The sequence below is a fragment of the Centroberyx gerrardi genome, chromosome 8, assembly GCF_048128805.1.
Source record: "Centroberyx gerrardi isolate f3 chromosome 8, fCenGer3.hap1.cur.20231027, whole genome shotgun sequence".
In the NCBI taxonomy this organism is placed as follows: Eukaryota; Metazoa; Chordata; class Actinopteri; order Beryciformes; family Berycidae; genus Centroberyx; species Centroberyx gerrardi.
In genome coordinates, this window is record NC_136004.1 from 30003603 (window position 1) to 30021138 (window position 17536).

A 17536-nucleotide genomic window follows, 5' to 3' on the forward strand; every position below is an offset into this window, starting at 1 on the left:
GTGGACTATTCCTTTATGTAATGTTGTTATACATGTTTGTTAATGTCAATGCATTGTCTAAATTGAAACCTTAACTCTTTATGTATTACTTAAACATATCCTGGCATTAACTAAAGTGAGTAAGTCGCAACAAGCATTACCTAACACAAATTAATGCAGTTGTTTATTGTGCATTTAATATGAACTCATCTTCATTAATGTCACTATTCATGCTTAATTCATGTTAGTAAACCCATTAGTTAACATTATTAACAAACATGTATAATAACATTAACTAATGCAGTCGTTCATGTGCATTTAACATTAACAAATCTTTGTTAACGTTATTTATGTTCAATTCATGTTAGTAAATGCATTAGTTAACATTAGTCTACTGTTGTCTTCATTACAGTACAAATGTAATGTGAATGTAAACTTTGCATTGTGGCAAAGCCTGACATGAACTAGATTTTATGTGCACTTTGGGGACATTTTGGAATTTCTGTGGATAAATCTTCGCTCATCCTCCGCAGTGAAAAGGAAATGGGTCCTGGATCCTTGGGGGGGGGGGGGGGGGGGGGGTTCTGAAGTGCCATCATTCCCATGTTTCTTGGAAGTCCCATGTGGAAATACCATCACCAGAAATTGACGCGTTTTGTATCTGTCAGAAGAATGGAGTGCACTGCTAATTAACTGGTTGAGAAACACTAGAATTTTCACTTGCAAAATCTCCTTGCAGTTTCTTTATTAATGTGGGATGAATGCAGGATGAATGCATGAAGGAGGACTTCTACAATGGCTGCCACTGGAGAGGACCTGTCAGAAAATGAGTCAGAAAATTATTCAAATAAATGTAAAAGGCAAACAAGCTCATGTCATCAAAGCTCTAATCGATTGCAGGAGACAAAGTTCAGATTTATTTTTTTTTTGCACTGTAAATGACTAATCTCTGCGTGTTCTCACATGCAACTCATAAACCTGTCAAGTAAAATTTGGAGTAGGTATATTTATTTACTTTCCTCCTCTGCCTGTCTGCATCATTAATGACAGTCCTGTTGATAATTCAAATATCAAAGTATTGCCAAAATATTGTAAGTGCACAATAATATTCTGTAAGTACTTAATGAAAAACTGGCACTTTTGAGGTGTAACAACCCAATGTAAGTAAACAATTGCATTTGTCCACATTGTAGTTACACTGTTCACATATTCACATGTAAAATAGGTGAGTGACCCTTTGCTGGGAAAATACCACTGAATTCACATTAAATGTCTGTGGACAACCGCTTTCTCTTCCTCAGTTTACCACAGTAGAGGAAGTTAACAGTCTGTCTGATCTGTCGTGAGATTATATCACCCTATTGACATAAAATTAAGCAATGTTTGATTTGTACTCACGAGGAAGATAGTAAAGTGAAAGATTTCATATTATGATTCCCGTAGCATAATCTGCAAATATTGTCATGTCAGGAGGGAACCGGAGCTGTGAAGTGGTTAGATAACGTAAAGTGCATATGGTACACAGTTACAGCCCAAGTTTCATTTTCTTGTAAACCACTCTTGGATGTTTGCCTTATGTTGTTTGGGTTATTTCCCTCTGGGATTTTCCCTGCTGAAGCAATTACAGGAAAAGAAAAGAGGATAGACCTGAAATATGCTGGCATGAATCCAGACAGCAGTGCAGCAGTAGACGGCTGCAGCCTGGTGTTAGAGAAGCGAGTCTGTCACTGGAGTTTCGTACATATGAATCCTGGTCTGGCAGGAAAAGACACGCTTTCCCTTCCCTCAGAAACTACCAATGAAGTGGCCTTGACTTTGACCCCACCGACTACAATGGTGTTGCTCAGAGGCCACCAGTTGCTGACTGTGGTTGTACTGAGCCGATCCCACATGAATGTATACAACTGTATGAATGTGCAACATGTTCTCATGTAACCGTTCGTATAATATCTTATAAATTTATGCACCCTTGATTCGTACCATACCTACCTACACATGGCCAGTCGCATAATCACTGCACCAAAACAACTCCGGTTTAAAGAGCAACTGAACCCCAAACCCAAATCTGTGTAAAGCCATCTGATGACATCTGACGGTAAAAAGCATGCTACTGAAATTGTCATCTGCTATTGGTTGATCTTTGGTGCCAGGTGATGTCACCTTCTGTAGAGTACAACCATATACTGTAAAAACAGATGGACGTAGTCACCCATAGGTTTCTGAAGGGCCGCTTTAAAGCCTGGAGATTGTGTTTATTGGAGCCGGAGCAGCCAAAGCGAGGCCGAGGGTTTTCTGCAGAGCCGCAGCTCCGCCTACTATTGGCCTGTAATCGGCGACCTGTCAATCACTAGGAAAACAACCCTGTGTTAAATCCATTATATCCTGTTAATGACACAATTATTTTGAAAATTCGCATAAGGAAACACATTAAAAGAAATTAGCTAGTGAGGCCATAACCTCTTGTTGAAAAAATGTATTGACTTTATATTTTTAGGGAGAAGTTGGGTTGTGGTTCCATTGACTTGCATGGATTTGGAGCGGTTTGGAGTCTTTTTGGAGCCTTTAGCGGACGTTAGAGGAACTGCTGCTGCCACTTCTGCATTGGCTTCAAAATTCACCCGTGGTTTTAGCTGCTTGAGTACAACAGGTGGTGACATCAAAGATCAGCCAACAGCTGTTGGCCATTTCAGTAGCATGCTTTTTACCATTAAATGTCAGGCTTTACACAGATTTGGGTTTGGGTTTAGTTCCTCTTTAACGTTAAACAACTAAAACAACTCGGTTAAGATTAGAGTCAGGTTTTGGTCATGGTTAAATATCATATGAAATTAGGGTGCATTACTTTTCATAACTCTAACTATGAATTTGATATGATATGAGGCTGAATATGATGCAGGATATTGCTGAAAAATAACATACATGCTCAGCAACTAATAAATAAAGTTGAAAACGAATCCTGAGGGAGTTGTTGCTGTTTGGGTGGTCTGTGCAGACCTCTCACAGTCCCAGATGCATTGTGGGAAACTCCACAGGATGCTAATGGAACGTTAGAGCCTTGCCCTTTGGTCTCAGACAACCTTGAGACACTGGTGTTGTTACTGGAAGACTCCTTTTTACATTCACACAAAAAATAGCACAGTTTGTCAGTGTGTCCTAGTGTTGAGAGAGAGTGTCCTGTAACATGAAGGAAACACGGGAACATAATAAATTCCAGCAACACTTACAGTACTGAGAACAAATATTTCTGAGTAAAACCAATGCGTTTAACTAATAATTTTAATAACAGCCAAATGAGAGGATGTGGTCATGTGACTAACCAAAAGCCCACCAACTGGTAACCAGCGAGATATAGAAGTTCAGCAAAAATTAGTAGATAGTTAGTAATCTATTGGTTGTTATTTCTATTGCCTCTTATTCTATTGGTTGATTGTAGTGTGTCTTATGCATATATAAAGGCTTTTAGATGTATTGTTTTACAAACCCGGATCAAGGCCACAAGACGAAACGTGTTGGTTTTACTAATAAATATTGTTCTCAGTATTGGAAGTGAGACACTGAAGCCCTGTCTGCTCACTCATTATCAGCTAAATGCTTAAAATGTTAAAAAAGTTACAATGTGTATAGCGTAGGTGGTTTTTTAGGGATCTGGAAGACATTCTGTATTTGTTACGTTTTAGACATTTAGCTGCTGCTGTTATCCAGAGCAACTTATAATGAGTGCAGCAGGACAGTAAATACTGTTTGTCATTGTGATTGTACTCTGCCACCTAATAGCTCTGTTTCTGAGAGGATCGATCAATATAAATTCTGTTTATCAGTATGGTTATCTTCTGTCTGGCAGATCCTGAACCAGCTGATGTTGATTCCTCTTCCTGTGGTGCAGCAGCGCTCCGTCCTGCTCATCCTGTCTGCTGTCTGCTGTCTTCTACTGTCTTCTGCTGTCTTCTACTGTCTTCTACTGTCTTCTGCTGTCTTCTGCTGTCTTCTACTGTCTTCTACTGTCGTCTGCTGTCTTCTGCTGTCGTCTGCTGTCGTCTGCTGTCTTCTGCTGTCTTCTACTGTCGTCTGCTGTCTTCTACTGTCTTCTACTGTCTTCTGCTGTCTTCTACTGTCTTCTGCTGTCTTCTACTGTCTTCTGCTGTCTTCTGCTGTCTTCTGCTGTCGTCTGCTGTCTTCTGCTGTCTTCTACTGTCTTCTGCTGTCTTCTACTGTCTTCTGCTGTCTTCTACTGTCTTCTGCTGTCTTCTACTGTCTTCTGCTGTCTTCTGCTGTCTTCTGCTGTCTTCTACTGTCTTCTGCTGTCTTCTGCTGTCTTCTGCTGTCTTCTAGTGTCTTCTGCTGTCTTCTGCTGTCTTCTGCTGTCTTCTGCTGTCTTCTGCTGTCTTCTGCTGTCTTCTGCTTCTTCTACTGTCTTCTGCTGTCTTCTACTGTCTTCTGCTGTCTTCTGCTGTCTTCTGCTGTCTTCTACTGTCTTCTGCTGTCTTCTGCTGTCTTCTGCTGTCTTCTAGTGTCTTCTGCTGTCTTCTACTGTCTTCTGCTGTCTTCTGCTGTCTTCTGCTGTCTTCTTCTGTCTTCTGCTGTCTTCTACTGTCTTCTTCTGTCTTCTGCTGTCTTCTGCTGTCTTCTACTGTCGTCTGCTGTCTTCTACTGTCTTCTGCTGTCTTCTGCTGTCTTCTGCTGTCTTCTACTGTCTTCTGCTGTCTTCTACTGTCTTCTACTGTCTTCTGCTGTCTTCTGCTGTCTTCTACTGTCGTCTGCTGTCTTCTGCTGTCTTCTACTGTCTTCTGTTGTCGTCTACTGTCTTCTGCTGTCTTCTGCTGTCTTCTGCTGTCTTCTGCTGTCTTCTACTGTCTTCTGCTGTCTTCTGCTGTCTTCTGCTGTCTTCTACTCTCTTCTGCTGTCTTCTACTGTCTTCTGCTGTCTTCTGCTGCCTTCTGCTGTCTTCTGCTGTCGTCTACTGTCTTCTGCTGTCTTCTACTGTCTTCTGCTGTCTTCTACTGTCTTCTGCTGTCTTCTGCTCTCTTCTGCTGTCTTCTGCTGTCTTCTGCTGTCTTCTACTCTCTTCTGCTGTCTTCTGCTGTCTTCTGCTGTCTTCTACTCTCTTCTGCTGTCTTCTGCTGTCTTCTGCTGTCTTCTGCTGTCGTCTACTGTCTTCTGCTGTCTTCTACTGTCTTCTACTGTCTTCTGTTGTCGTCTACTGTCTTCTGCTGTCTTCTGCTGTCTTCTGCTGTCTTCTGCTGTCTTCTACTCTCTTCTGCTGTCTTCTGCTGTCTTCTGCTGTCTTCTGCTGTCTTCTGCTGTCTTCTACTCTCTTCTGCTGTCTTCTACTGTCTTCTGCTGTCTTCTGCTGTCTTCTGCTGTCTTCTGCTCTCTTCTGCTGTCTTCTGCTGTCTTCTGCTGCCTTCTGCTGTCTTCTGCTGCCTTCTGCTGTCTTCTGCTGTCTTCTGCTGTCTTCTACTGTCTTCTGCTGTCTTCTGCTGTCTTCTTCTACTGTCTTCTGCTGTCTTCTACTGTCTTCTACTGTTTTCTGCTGTCGTCTGCTGTCTTCTGCTGTCTTCTACTGTCTTCTGCTGTCTTCTGCTGTCTTCTACTGTCTTCTGCTGTCTTCTGCTGTCTTCTGCTGTCTTCTACTGTCTTCTGCTGTCTTCTGCTGTCTTCTACTGTCTTCTACTGTCGTCTGCTGTCTTCTACTGTCTTCTACTGTCTTCTGCTGTCTTCTACTGTCTTCTACTGTCTTCTGCTGTCGTCTACTGTCTTCTGCTGTCTTCTACTGTCTTCTACTGTCTTCTGTTGTCGTCTACTGTCTTCTGCTGTCTTCTGCTGTCTTCTGCTGTCTTCTACTGTCTTCTACTGTCTTCTGCTGTCTTCTGCTGTCTTCTGCTGTCTTCTACTCTCTTCTGCTGTCTTCTGCTGTCTTCTGCTGTCTTCTGCTGTCTTCTACTCTCTTCTGCTGTCTTCTGCTGTCTTCTGCTGTCTTCTACTGTCGTCTGCTGTCTTCTACTGTCTTCTACTGTCTGTATGACTGTTCCGCTTCGAACTGCTGCAGAGTGAAATGTGTGGATCCTGGAGGTAAAACGGGCTGAAACAAATCCAACAGATAAAACCAGTCTCTAATCCTCCTGCCTGCCAGCTTCAGTCCCTTTACTAGTCAGTTCTCCAAACTCATGTCACCATATTTACTCATTCAACCTTTATTCAACACAAATACATGTGCATATGGGTGCAAGGTTAGGGTGACATGAAAAAAGGAAGAAAAGAAGAGTAAGTTCATATTTATATAACATATTCACTTCCCCATCAGTCCAGCCTGTGGGCTCCCGATCCACACACACAACCAAACAACTGATGTCTAAAATACAGAAGCACCAACCAAAACAAATCTTTAAACCAATCTGCCATAACAGTAACACTCCCAGAAATTTCAGCTCAGAAAACTTTCTATTAGATTTATTCAGCTAAACTTCAGTCAGATTCCAGCTGGCTGTGACAGCATACAGCTGATTTCAATAAAATATCAACTTCTCCAACTGGTTTGCATGTTATTTTTTTGTTTTGTGGTTATTTTCCAACTTCTAGCACGCTAAAAGCAGAAAAAAAGCAGACTGCTGAACTCCTAATATAACAGCCAGTAAGATGATGGAAAGACCCAGAACTTTTCTAGACTTCATCCAGAGTGAGTTATAATGAGTCAGGAGGGAGGTCTTGGTGTCTGACTGTGGAGAGATTTGAACGCGGGACCCTCTCTAACCGCTGGACCATCTGTCCTCCTCTGACGCCAGACTTCACCTGATGATGTCTTGTTGAATGAAATCCAGCTTGTCAGTTTGGTTGGTTATAATAAAGTTATATAGAGTGTGGCTAGACACCTTGAAGCCTCCAATCAGGGCGTTTAGCTCACACTCTTATCTAAAGCAACTTTAAAAGAGCGAGAAGTCTGCAGTCTTACTGACAGACACACTGCCGATAACAGAAACCACACTGGCAGCCAGAGGATTTGAACTTGGGTTAGGCTTCGGTTTCTGGTAACCAGTCCTGCTCTCTAGCCGCTGGACCACATGACTTATTTGAAGTCCACGACCTGATAACACATTGTTGAATGAAATCCACCATGTCAGCTGGTTGAAACAGCAGTAGTAAACAGATAGATGCTTTGATATGAAGCCTCAGAACATTTCTACACTTTACTGATAATAAAAACACAGAGCTGAAGCTGCAGGACTTGAACCTGGACAACCTCTCTATCCACTGAACCAGCAAGGACTTTGAGGTTCAGTATGTGATAACATCTACTGAAAAGAGTCCCACTATGTCAGCTGGGTTCAATGCCAAGACTGGGAAAGCAGCTGCGATTGACGAGTTCAAACCTCTTCCACAGTCCTCGGATCAGTTCATATATCTGATGTAATATTTTTACTCGTTTAAATACAGTTTTACAAGACACAAATAGAGAGATATTTGTTTGTGGATAGTAAAATGTGTCTCTTATTTGTGGATCATTATACACACATTTGTCAATGGAGCAGCAGCAAGGTCAAGAGGCACGGTGAGTGAAAAAATACATTGAAACATACATTGGAAAAAAAAAAAATCAAAGGAAAATACACTACCTACTACTTGAAAATACAAGCACCAACCAAAATAAACAAAATAAATGGGGAAATGAAACTGAACACTAAAACAGAAAAAAAAGCACCACACAAAAACCACACGACAAAATAAAAGCAAAAAGACAATTCCAAAGAACGAATACTAAAGGGGAACTAAACAAATGCAACAACCAAAATAAAAAGAAAAACTGAAACCCAAAACAAAACATTTTTGCCTCTATGCCTCGATCAAAGTGGAGAGAGACAGAAAAGATTGGGAGAGAGGGTAATGACATGTGACAAAGACCATAGAGCCACCAGGACGCCCCGAATGTAAATATCTTTAAACAAATCCGTCTTTACTAGCAGGCATGTAAAACATTTCCAGAAATAAAGGCTCACATACCTTTATATTCTATTTTCAGTTAGACAAATTATCCTCATCATCCTGGTTTCAGTGGAGAGTTTTAGTGTCACATGGTGGTCTAAATGTTTCAGAGGCTTTTCCATTTGCAATGTTTGTAGATATTGACGTAAAATGTCCTTGTATTTTGAGTTGTAATGGGTATATCCAAAAATAGTCACAGATTGGGTATCGAACTTGGCCTAAAAAGTTTGTAATTTATATATTTATTCGTATTTTCAGTAAACCTGAGACTCGTGCAGAGAATGTGCTCATATGTGGTGTTTCAGTTTTTTTAAAAAAAGACTGCTTTTAGTGGTTAAAAATCAATATCAAGCTTTATTTATGAAAGAAATTCTTGACAATAGTTTTTTTTTAAAATGTTCACACATGCTTATCAACGTCATCAATGTCATCACTGAAAACATGTTCATAAAAGATTATATACATAGCTTAACAGACATCATTTGGTGGATGCTTCTGTCTAAAGCACCTACAGTACCATGAGTAAAGACATTTTAACGTGGGTGACCCCGTGGGATTCAAACCCCCAACTCCAACAGTGCCAGACTTCACCCATTAAACAACACAGGCTCATATGAAGAAACGACTTTTACCCCACAGTCACAACAAATAAAAAGACATTAAAAACTGTACATTCCCCCTGTCCCTGAATTCACTAGCATGAAGACACACACATATACACTATATATACAGTATATCATCATATATTGTACATGAGGAAGTGATGATGCCCAATGCTCTAACAGGTCTCAAACAGTAAGGATGTTCTACAGTACAAAATGAGCTTTCTCAGACTTTAGAGAGCAGCCGTTCTGAGACTCTTCACTAAACCACACAGAAATGAATTCAGTGGCTCTTGGTTTAAGTTCGGTCCTCCCTCAGCCATGCAGCTTCCTCCAGAGTACGTCCACGCCATCTCTGTTTTCAATCTGCGGTTCTCCACTCCTGTAAGCAAGGAATTCAGAAGGGAGGACAGTTGTTAGCTGCAAAACTACAAATTCAAGGGGGCGTTTTAAACTTCAAAGATACAAAAAACAAAAAGTGAAGACAGAGCTGGATTTTGAGCAAACGCAGCAACACTTAACACTCTTAAGCAGGGAATCTAGAGATGGTGGAAGGTGGTTTTCTCGTTAAAGGATTCGGAAGAAGAAATTCATAGTAAGTAAATGGGCTTTTGAGGAACCTTTAGGGGTTCTTCAGATTTCAATCTTAGGGGAACCACAGAAGGTTCCTTGAATAATCCCTTTATAATGAATTCATGAACACTTTACCCCTGTGGTGCTTACTGGCAGGAACCCATGATTTTTTAGAGTTCAACAAATCAGGATTCATTTGAATTAATCTTTAATACCTCATTTTACTGCTGCGCTCCTTTGGTCTTCTGCATATGAGCGATGAGGGTTTTCACCCATCTGCTCAGGCTGGGGTGGGGGGTGCACAGTCTCCTTCCAGACTTTGTAATGATCCTGAAAAGGTAGAAGACAGACAATTGAGACTAAGCTGCAGCCTACAGAGCTGGGGAAAAAAAAAAGAACATTTCTCTGCTCTCATTACCCCTTACTGAGGACTGAGGAAAGTGTGAATCGCCTCAAAAATTAAAATAATGTGAATGTTGCGACATACACGGTGGCGCTGATGTCACATCCGAGGCCAGCTTCCTGAACGATGTAGGACTCAACTTTGCTGCGAGGAAACGGCTTGTCAGTGACGCTCAGACAGCAGTCAGCAGGGACCTCCGCTGCAGGAGGACGGAGAGACAAAGTGATCAGACACAGGAGATCGGTCACAAAAGGTAGAGAGGAAAGGTATTTTCTGTGAAATTCTGCAAAAATCTCTTGTGCATGTCTAGTGAGAGGTAAAATCCACACAAATTCTCATCATCAAGAAGTATTTACATTCTCTACACAGGCACTGCCTCATGAAGACCCATTTTTACAAGAAATCCTTTTGAGAGTCGCTTGCACTTCCTTCCTCAAGACAGAGTTTAGATCCTGGAGGCCAAAGACCTCTGAGCTTACAGTAAGCACTTTGGAAGAGACTCTACTCTTGACTTCACTGAGAACTTAAGCCCCTGTGGAGTGTCTGAATCAGTCATGTGTATGTGTGTTGTGTACTTTTTAAGTAAAAAAAAAACTTCCTCTAATAGTTACACTTGCACTCTGCTCGTTGCATCTCGCTGTTGTCATGTGAAAACCTTGTAACTCCAATTTTGATGAATTTCACATTTGAACGTCATATGAAGGATCGTTCATCTATGGATTGAGAAAATTCGGTAACTCTTGGGCTTATGAAACCCTTTCAAAGCTGCATCAAGCTGACATCAAACTCTGTTTTTCTTGGTTTACATTTTTGAGATACAAGTTTTTTACCTGACAGTGATGATATGCCATGACAAGCTGATTTTTAACATGCAGTTATCCAATGTATATGACTCTTTTTGACATTTTACTGCTAGTGTTGGGTGTGCATGTCAGTTTACATGTGTGTGTGTGTGTGTGTGTGTGTGTGTGTGTGTGTGTGTGTGTGTGTGTGTGTGTGTGTGTCCCTTACCTGCTGCAAACCCAATGCAGATGACGGCCAGCAAAAGGAGAAGTGCCACTCGAGATGCCATGCTTCTTTTCTCTTTTCTTTTCTTTGCCCCAGGCTGCTTGCTTCTGCGAGTCTCTTCAGGAGAGTGGAGATGCTGCTGTGAGACGAGAGGTGCGCTGCAGGTGTATTTATACCAAACAGGTGTGAAAGTGAAAGTGTTTCTGACTTTCACTCTTATTGGAAATAGGTGAAAGTTGTTATCTCTCCGGTAAACCAAACCCACCTGCCTGCAGGCCAATTATCTTTTCATCCCTCCTTTGTTTTCTCTTTTTTTCCCCGACACCTTCTTTCTGTCATTCCAGATCTTTTCACCTGAGGCAATCTGCATCAACTTTCTCCTTTCCCGCTATTTGTTTCTCATTTTCCCACCACCTTCAAACATACATACCATACTCCATACATTCCACACATGCATACTGTACCATACTGTGCATTCATTCAATCAGTCAATCATGATGATAATCCATTTACTTGAGCAGATATACACACACACACTCTGCTAGGATTCAACCGATATGGGTTTTTGAAGGCCAATATTTTGCAGATAGACAACATTTTGTGCCAACATTCAGTGTCTTTAAATTTGACCATTTAAAACCATGATAAAACAAATTGCATATATTCAGAAGTGTCTTCTTGTCAGAGTGGAATAGCTTCTGAAACAGTATTCAGACCATCATGGGTCACTAAAACTGTCCACTGAAACCCAGACTGATGAAATTCTTCCAGGGTTAACAGCTCTTTACAGTAAAGCAGCCTATTCAACCACACCTATTCAATGGTAGGGGAATTTGGGGATACGTCAGGCCTTTAAATGAAGAATTAATTCAAACAAAACAAAAAAAAACATTACTGAACACTTGAATTCATAAATACAATGTGCAAAGAAAATAAAACTTCACTGCAGGTTTTAAAGAATGTCTTTCTGCAGCCGTGCAGGGAGGAACCTCCATCACTTTGGAGATGGATGACACTGCCTGGCCAATATCCAATATTGAATAAAGGTCAATATTGGCCCTATATATCAACCTAACCCCAGTCACAAGCTTTCAGGCTTTTGAGCTGTGAGGTCAAACTGAAGTGTGATGAGCTCCATGGTCCTGGTCTGGGTTTTTTTGTGTGTTTTTTTCTTCTGTGTACCGTCCCATAAGCAGAAAGGCATGCAGAAAGAGACACATCAGTGCAGCACAGTGTGAAGTAAAGGTTTTGGTTTCAGAGTGAAGAACAAGTGTAAGGGAGCAGGCTGCTGCTTCCGCTGCAGTGTGATCTGGTCTTTATCGTCATCTTTTATCGTTTTAATGATAATACCATAATGATGTGGTAGGGGGAATTTTGCTTGTATGCAATCGATAGCATCATGCTGGCAGTGCTGAGGTATCTGCGTGTGTGCATGCGTGTGTGTGTGTGTGTGTGTGTGTGTGTGTGTGTGCGCGTGCGTGCATGTGTGTGTGTGTGTGTGTGTGTTTATACACAAGTTGTGCATCATAATCTGTCTCAGTGGGAGTTGTTGAGTAACAGAGAGAAGATTTTCCCGCCAGAGGCTGAAGTGCTGCCAGGAGTGACACAACGGTTGATAAAGCCGTGAGAGACAGGAAATACGAGGATAAATCGTGTTTCACTGGAAGCTCGACCCACCAGCTGATTTGATTTGATTTGGTTGACTGTTCACGTTCTCTTGTATGGTCTGTATCCGTTCTGGGCCTTCAAGATCGGTCATGTTGGTTAAAGGTCACAGTTTCTCGTTTTGTTTCTTAGGAAAGTATTCAGTAAAAAAGAGGAAACATAGAGAAAGAAGCAACTGATGGAAATGACTCACGGACAAGGAGCTTTTGTGGTGGCACTTCCACATAAGCCAACATGCAGAAAAACATGCAGTGTCAGACATCTGGCTGTAAACAACATCTGAAATCATCTATCTGCAAAACTGGGCGCCATTACAGAGCAAACAGCAAAATCCCTCCTAACCCCTGAAGATTTCTACGCTAAATTCTACTGAGAGATAAACTACACACATCCTAATTTTTAAGTAATACGACGTATAAAGATAATACTTTAACTGCAGAAACACTCTGATTGGCTGAAGGAGTAAAAAAAGCATAAAATGGCATAAGATGTTGAGGCTACCAGCCGCTTGGCAAAATCAGGATGTGCATTAACTACAGATCATAAAACCTTAAATATACAGTATATGGAAATATGAATTAAAAAAACTAAGCAAAGATCATAAGCACGTTTTTCTCTAAAAACTGATTGCATGGTAGAATGCAACTTTTTTGTTTGTTTTTTGTTTAGGATTATGCAGGAAATACCAGATGCATCCCTCCCTCATTCTCCCATTAATATATATTTTTTTTTATATACCTTATTGCAAGAAATCATACGTATACCATATATCGTTTGTTTATATCCTTGCAGTATATTTTTTGCAGAAGGACAGCTAAAACATAATAAATACACATACAAGCCAAAAAAAAAATCAAATTGTTTATCTTTTACTCCTCAAGACTGCGCATGGTGATGACCACGTCCAAACCTTCGTCTGCTCCTTATATGCCATTTATTTGTTAGCCTCATGTCTAATCCATTTACTCAAATGTCTTTGGTATTCTGATTCTTGATTTCTGATTCTATAGCTTATTCTTTCCATTTCTAAAATTTCCCATTTATATTTTTGACATCCGAAATCCAAACTATCTATTGCTTTAGACTGTCATCTCCCTGTGAGAAAAGGCATTCAGTGGTGCAGAAGAAATCTCTCCAGACAGCCACAGGGCCTGAAGCTTCTCATGCATTCAGCAAACAAACCAACTGGTGCCTGACCCACTTTCTTTGATTTTTTTTCTTTCATTTCTGTCAACATGGCACATGAGGTGGTGTGATTGTAGAATAATTGTGGGTAATGGCGTGGCACTGGCCTGGGTGACTCAGATGGAAACTAAGTCAACTTTTGGGCTTGGTGGGGCAAAGCCTGCTGTCATCTGGCCTTCAACATGCAGGCTTAGCCTTTGGAACGGTTTCAGTTTTTACTAGAGTACATTTTGGCTCTCCTCCAAAGAGGAGTTGCTTGGAAAAATCTAGTTTCATCCAAGGAAAGTTACAAGGAATACTGTAATAATGAGTTGGCTGAGAGACACAGTTACAGTATAGTAGTTTTGTTCTATTGTGTAACATGCAAGAAAGAATTGTACTGAAGAAAGTACTAATGCAGGATAAATGCATGAAGTTAGACTACAATTTACCTATATTATGTTTACAATATTATGTTTACTCAAACTCATGCACACACATAGACACACATGAAAGCAAATTCATGAAGCATCTTATGACAACATCCACATGCTTCCTCATGCTTCCACTGTAGATGAATGGCCAGACATCCGCATTAATTTATTTTAATGACTGAATTGTCCAAATCCCAAATGAACTGTAGTCATATGTTCCATTCATGTCACATCAACTTGTTTTCCCAGTGACATAACGCTAACTGATTTCGGAGTGAATTGTTCCCCTTTTTTAATTAACTGTCCTTTTGTCTGTCTTTACGTTGTTTCTTTTGTGAAACAACTAAATCCCTGACCTGTGACCTGAGGCGATGAACGCAAACATCAAGCCTGTGGAAGGAATGAAAAAAAAAAACACTGAAGGATAGGAAAATATCTTTGATAACTCTCCCATCCAGACTCAGCCACTCATCCCACAAGCCTCCAGGCCCCCAACCTGTCTCTAACCTATTGCTGCACACTTGTAGCCTCATTTCAATTGGTACTTGACTGCTGGTCAAGTTTAATGTGGCTTTTTACAAGGTGTTTAAATAAAGAAGCATTATACTATAAACACGGGCTGCACTCAGGACATTTCAGTTGAATAACTTTCAACTTTTAACACTGTTAATTTACATAATTTACATATTCAAGATGAGTAACAGAAAAAAACGGCCAGACGTTTCGGCTCTGCTGCCTTAAAAAAAAATAAAAAAAAATAAAAAAAAGAGAAACAAACACCAATGAAGGAGTTTACAAAAAAAAATCAGGATCAGCTAAATTTTTTGTCAAAAGATTGGTCCAAGAGTTCATTATTTTTTAATTTTGTCTCCATCTTTGTTGCTCAGCGCTCACTGCTGTGGTGTTTCTGCACTGCACTTCCCAGAGATGGTGTTGGCGCTCTTTTCTTTGTCTGTTCAGCCATGGCGGCTATCGCTGCTCACGCTAACTACCCACTTCTTCTTCTGTTTATTCCAAACAAACCGCTGTTGCTGCTGCCGGAAACGTAAAACGCATCACTTCTTGTGCTACCAGACACCGGGTGTTCAGGACAGCAAATGTTAAAGCTTTCGTGAATTGGGTATAGGCTGAAGCATTATTGTGTTAAATAAATTGACGATAGAAAGTAGCAAAATGTATTTATTTGAAAATGCTGTGGATTATACAGAGCCCCTCTGGGGTCACATGGCAGAAAAAAAAATTGATGTGTAAATCCGTGCGAACGGATTTGTAAACCGTTTCCGTTCACACAGTTTACAAATCCGTTCGCACGGATTGTGAATCCGAGGGCACGGTTTTGAAATCCGTTCACTCAGTTTACAAATCCGTTCGCACGGATTTACACATCAAGGTTTTTTTTCTACCATGTGACCCCAGAGGGGCGCCGTATAATCCACAACATTTTCAAATAAATACATTTTGCTACTTTCTATCGTCAATTTATGGATTATTACTTTAATGCATTGAACAAACTTTTGACTTCAAGGTTAAAAAAAAAAAAAAATGTGACTTCTTGCAAGTCAAGATCTGTTGTGCAATCGCCCAAACGTTACACGTCCAGGAATGCATTGTCTGCACTGCTCCCACTCCAGGAACACCATTCCCAGTTGGGGGAGGAGGCAGAGAGGGAGGGTAAACAAGTCTGCTCACGCTAAGTGTGAAGGGAGCCAAGTGATTTACAGGAAACCCGAGACAGATTTGCTTAGTTTTCAGGGTTAGGATTACTTTAATTGCATATACAAAGGATGTGACCTGGAAAAAGACATACAGGCTGCACAGGTGAGACAGAGAAGCCTCAAGGTGCTTAGAAAAACACTGCAGCCACTTCACATGAAATCAAGACTTAACCCAGTGGATTCAGAAGAGTCCTGATGAGAGTGGATGGGCTGAGAGTGAATGGTAGGATAGTGTGGTAGTGAGTGGGACGGTGTGTGTGTGTGTGTGTGTGTGTGTGTGTGAGAGAGAGAGAGAGAGAGAGAACCGAATGTTTGGAATGTTATACAGATAGAAGCCACAATTATGATTAATATCCTTTTTATTTTTTCATTCAGGGAAAGTTCACTGAACATATCAACCAGTGGTTCTCAAACTTATGAAGCGATGCCTACTCACGACCCCCATCATGGGGGTCGTGAGTAGGCATCGCTTCATAAGTTCTCTTTTCAGGTTGTTTCATTTGATTATCAGAGTAGAGGCTGAAAACTTTTCGTTATTTCACAAGAAAACAGCAAAAATTTTAGAAAAATCTGAAAAATTACACATGATAATAAATTTGCATAGTAGAAATTTCTTTTTTTCCATATCCCATAAATCATCTCGTGACCCCCAGAATTTTCCTGGGACGCCCTAGGGGGTCCCGACCCCCAGGTTGAGAACCACTGTTACCAGCCGGTGGCTTTCTGGTCGCTTTCTGGCTTCTCTTGCTTCTCAGCTACTGTGGGGAAAGTCTCATTTTGCTTGTTTACCTCCACAGGGAGGTCAGAGGTCAGAGGTCAGAGGTCAGGGTGAGCATGCCTACAGCTGGTAGGGATGCTTGCTCACAGACACTTCAGCAGGGTGGATGCTTGCTGTCTTTATTTATCTTTTTATGTGTGCTTTATCTGTTTGTATGTGAGAGAATGACATGTCAACCTGCAAAGATGGCAGTTTAATATTTCCTTCCTCGCCTGCTAAACATGCATACTTTGGAGAATATGACTGGACACTGTTTCTGAATAGTTAGGGTCCACTCCTCATTTCAGCCTACATCCGATCTGATCTTACCGCAATAAAATATTTTTATTATTAATGAAGTTTTAAAAGCAGCCAGTAATGCCTCACGCAGTGTCTTTTGCTGGACGAAGACAAAGTAATAATAGATGAATCTGTTTTAAAGGATTATAATCAGAATACAACTTTCATACCCTGTTGGAATGGAGCCCTCAGTAATTTTCCTTTCCACAACAACAAACAAATGTCTACATGAAAACTAAACATGGCAATATCAAAAATCCCCCAACAGAGGCTTGTGGTGGCAGAGTGGGAATAGATCATATCAAATCATGTTTCGCAACTATAAAGCTCTCACAACACTCCTTTTGATTTAGTAGAAATCAAAAGTTAGTGTGATGGACAATCTTCAGATACCTTCACTGCAAAGCTCCCTTTGACAACAAATACGGCAAATCCTTTTCGAAATTCATTTTTCCGGAAACACAGATGATTTTACGCTTAAAAACATTTATTTCTTTTGTAAGCAAAGGCCTTCAGATGACTCTTGACTTCAATAATATCCCAAATATGCTTTATTATCATGCTGCCAATCATTCAGAGTACATGTAGGTTTCATTTTTTTCAAATGCTGGATGTCTTACGTGGAAATGAAACTCTTCATGTCTCCCTCTCTTCCGCTGCATATTTGACAGCCAAGACAGAGAAGAAGAACAAAGTATTTATTCGTCGTCTGATGTGTTTTTGTGATGTGTTTGCAGTGTGGTTAATGACTCAATAAGTAGGAGGAAATGACTCTTTATTGGGTTTACCAACCATACGCAATTGTTCTCTGACAGATGAGAAAATTCTCTGATCGCACACACATTGCAATTAAACACATTAGTGTAAAGATTTATTACCGTGGGCATTGGCAAGTGATTGGCAGGAAACAGTAGCAACGCCCCATGCCTGTGGATAGGCATGCAGGCCTAACCGCTTTCGTT

The 17536-nt window shown here is 40.7% G+C and overlaps 1 protein-coding gene across 1 annotated transcript; it reads right to left on the reverse strand.

The window, feature by feature from the left end:
- Window positions 1-8278: 8278 nt before the first annotated feature.
- ccl19a.2 (chemokine (C-C motif) ligand 19a, tandem duplicate 2) lies at window positions 8279-10672 on the reverse strand. The gene is made up of 4 exons (XM_071901030.2): window positions 10543-10672; window positions 9616-9730; window positions 9344-9458; window positions 8279-8937 (listed from the first exon to the last, which is right to left on the reverse strand). Exons 1-3 carry the CDS (start codon window positions 10601-10603, stop codon window positions 9350-9352), a joined length of 285 nt encoding a protein of 94 aa, XP_071757131.1. The 5' UTR covers window positions 10604-10672; the 3' UTR covers window positions 8279-8937; window positions 9344-9349.
- Between the last annotated feature and the right edge of the window lie 6864 nt (window positions 10673-17536).

Coding starts and splice junctions, on each gene's coding strand:
- ccl19a.2 (XM_071901030.2), bottom strand. CDS start 10,603: ATGGCATCTCGAGTGGCACTTCTCCTTTTGCTGGCCGTCATCTGCATT. Junction 9,731..10,542: donor CTGCATTGGGTTTGCAGCAG/GTAAGGGACACA, acceptor GTCCTCCTGCAG/CGGAGGTCCCTGCTGACTGC. Junction 9,459..9,615: donor TGTGACATCAGCGCCACCGT/GTATGTCGCAAC, acceptor CTACCTTTTCAG/GATCATTACAAAGTCTGGAA.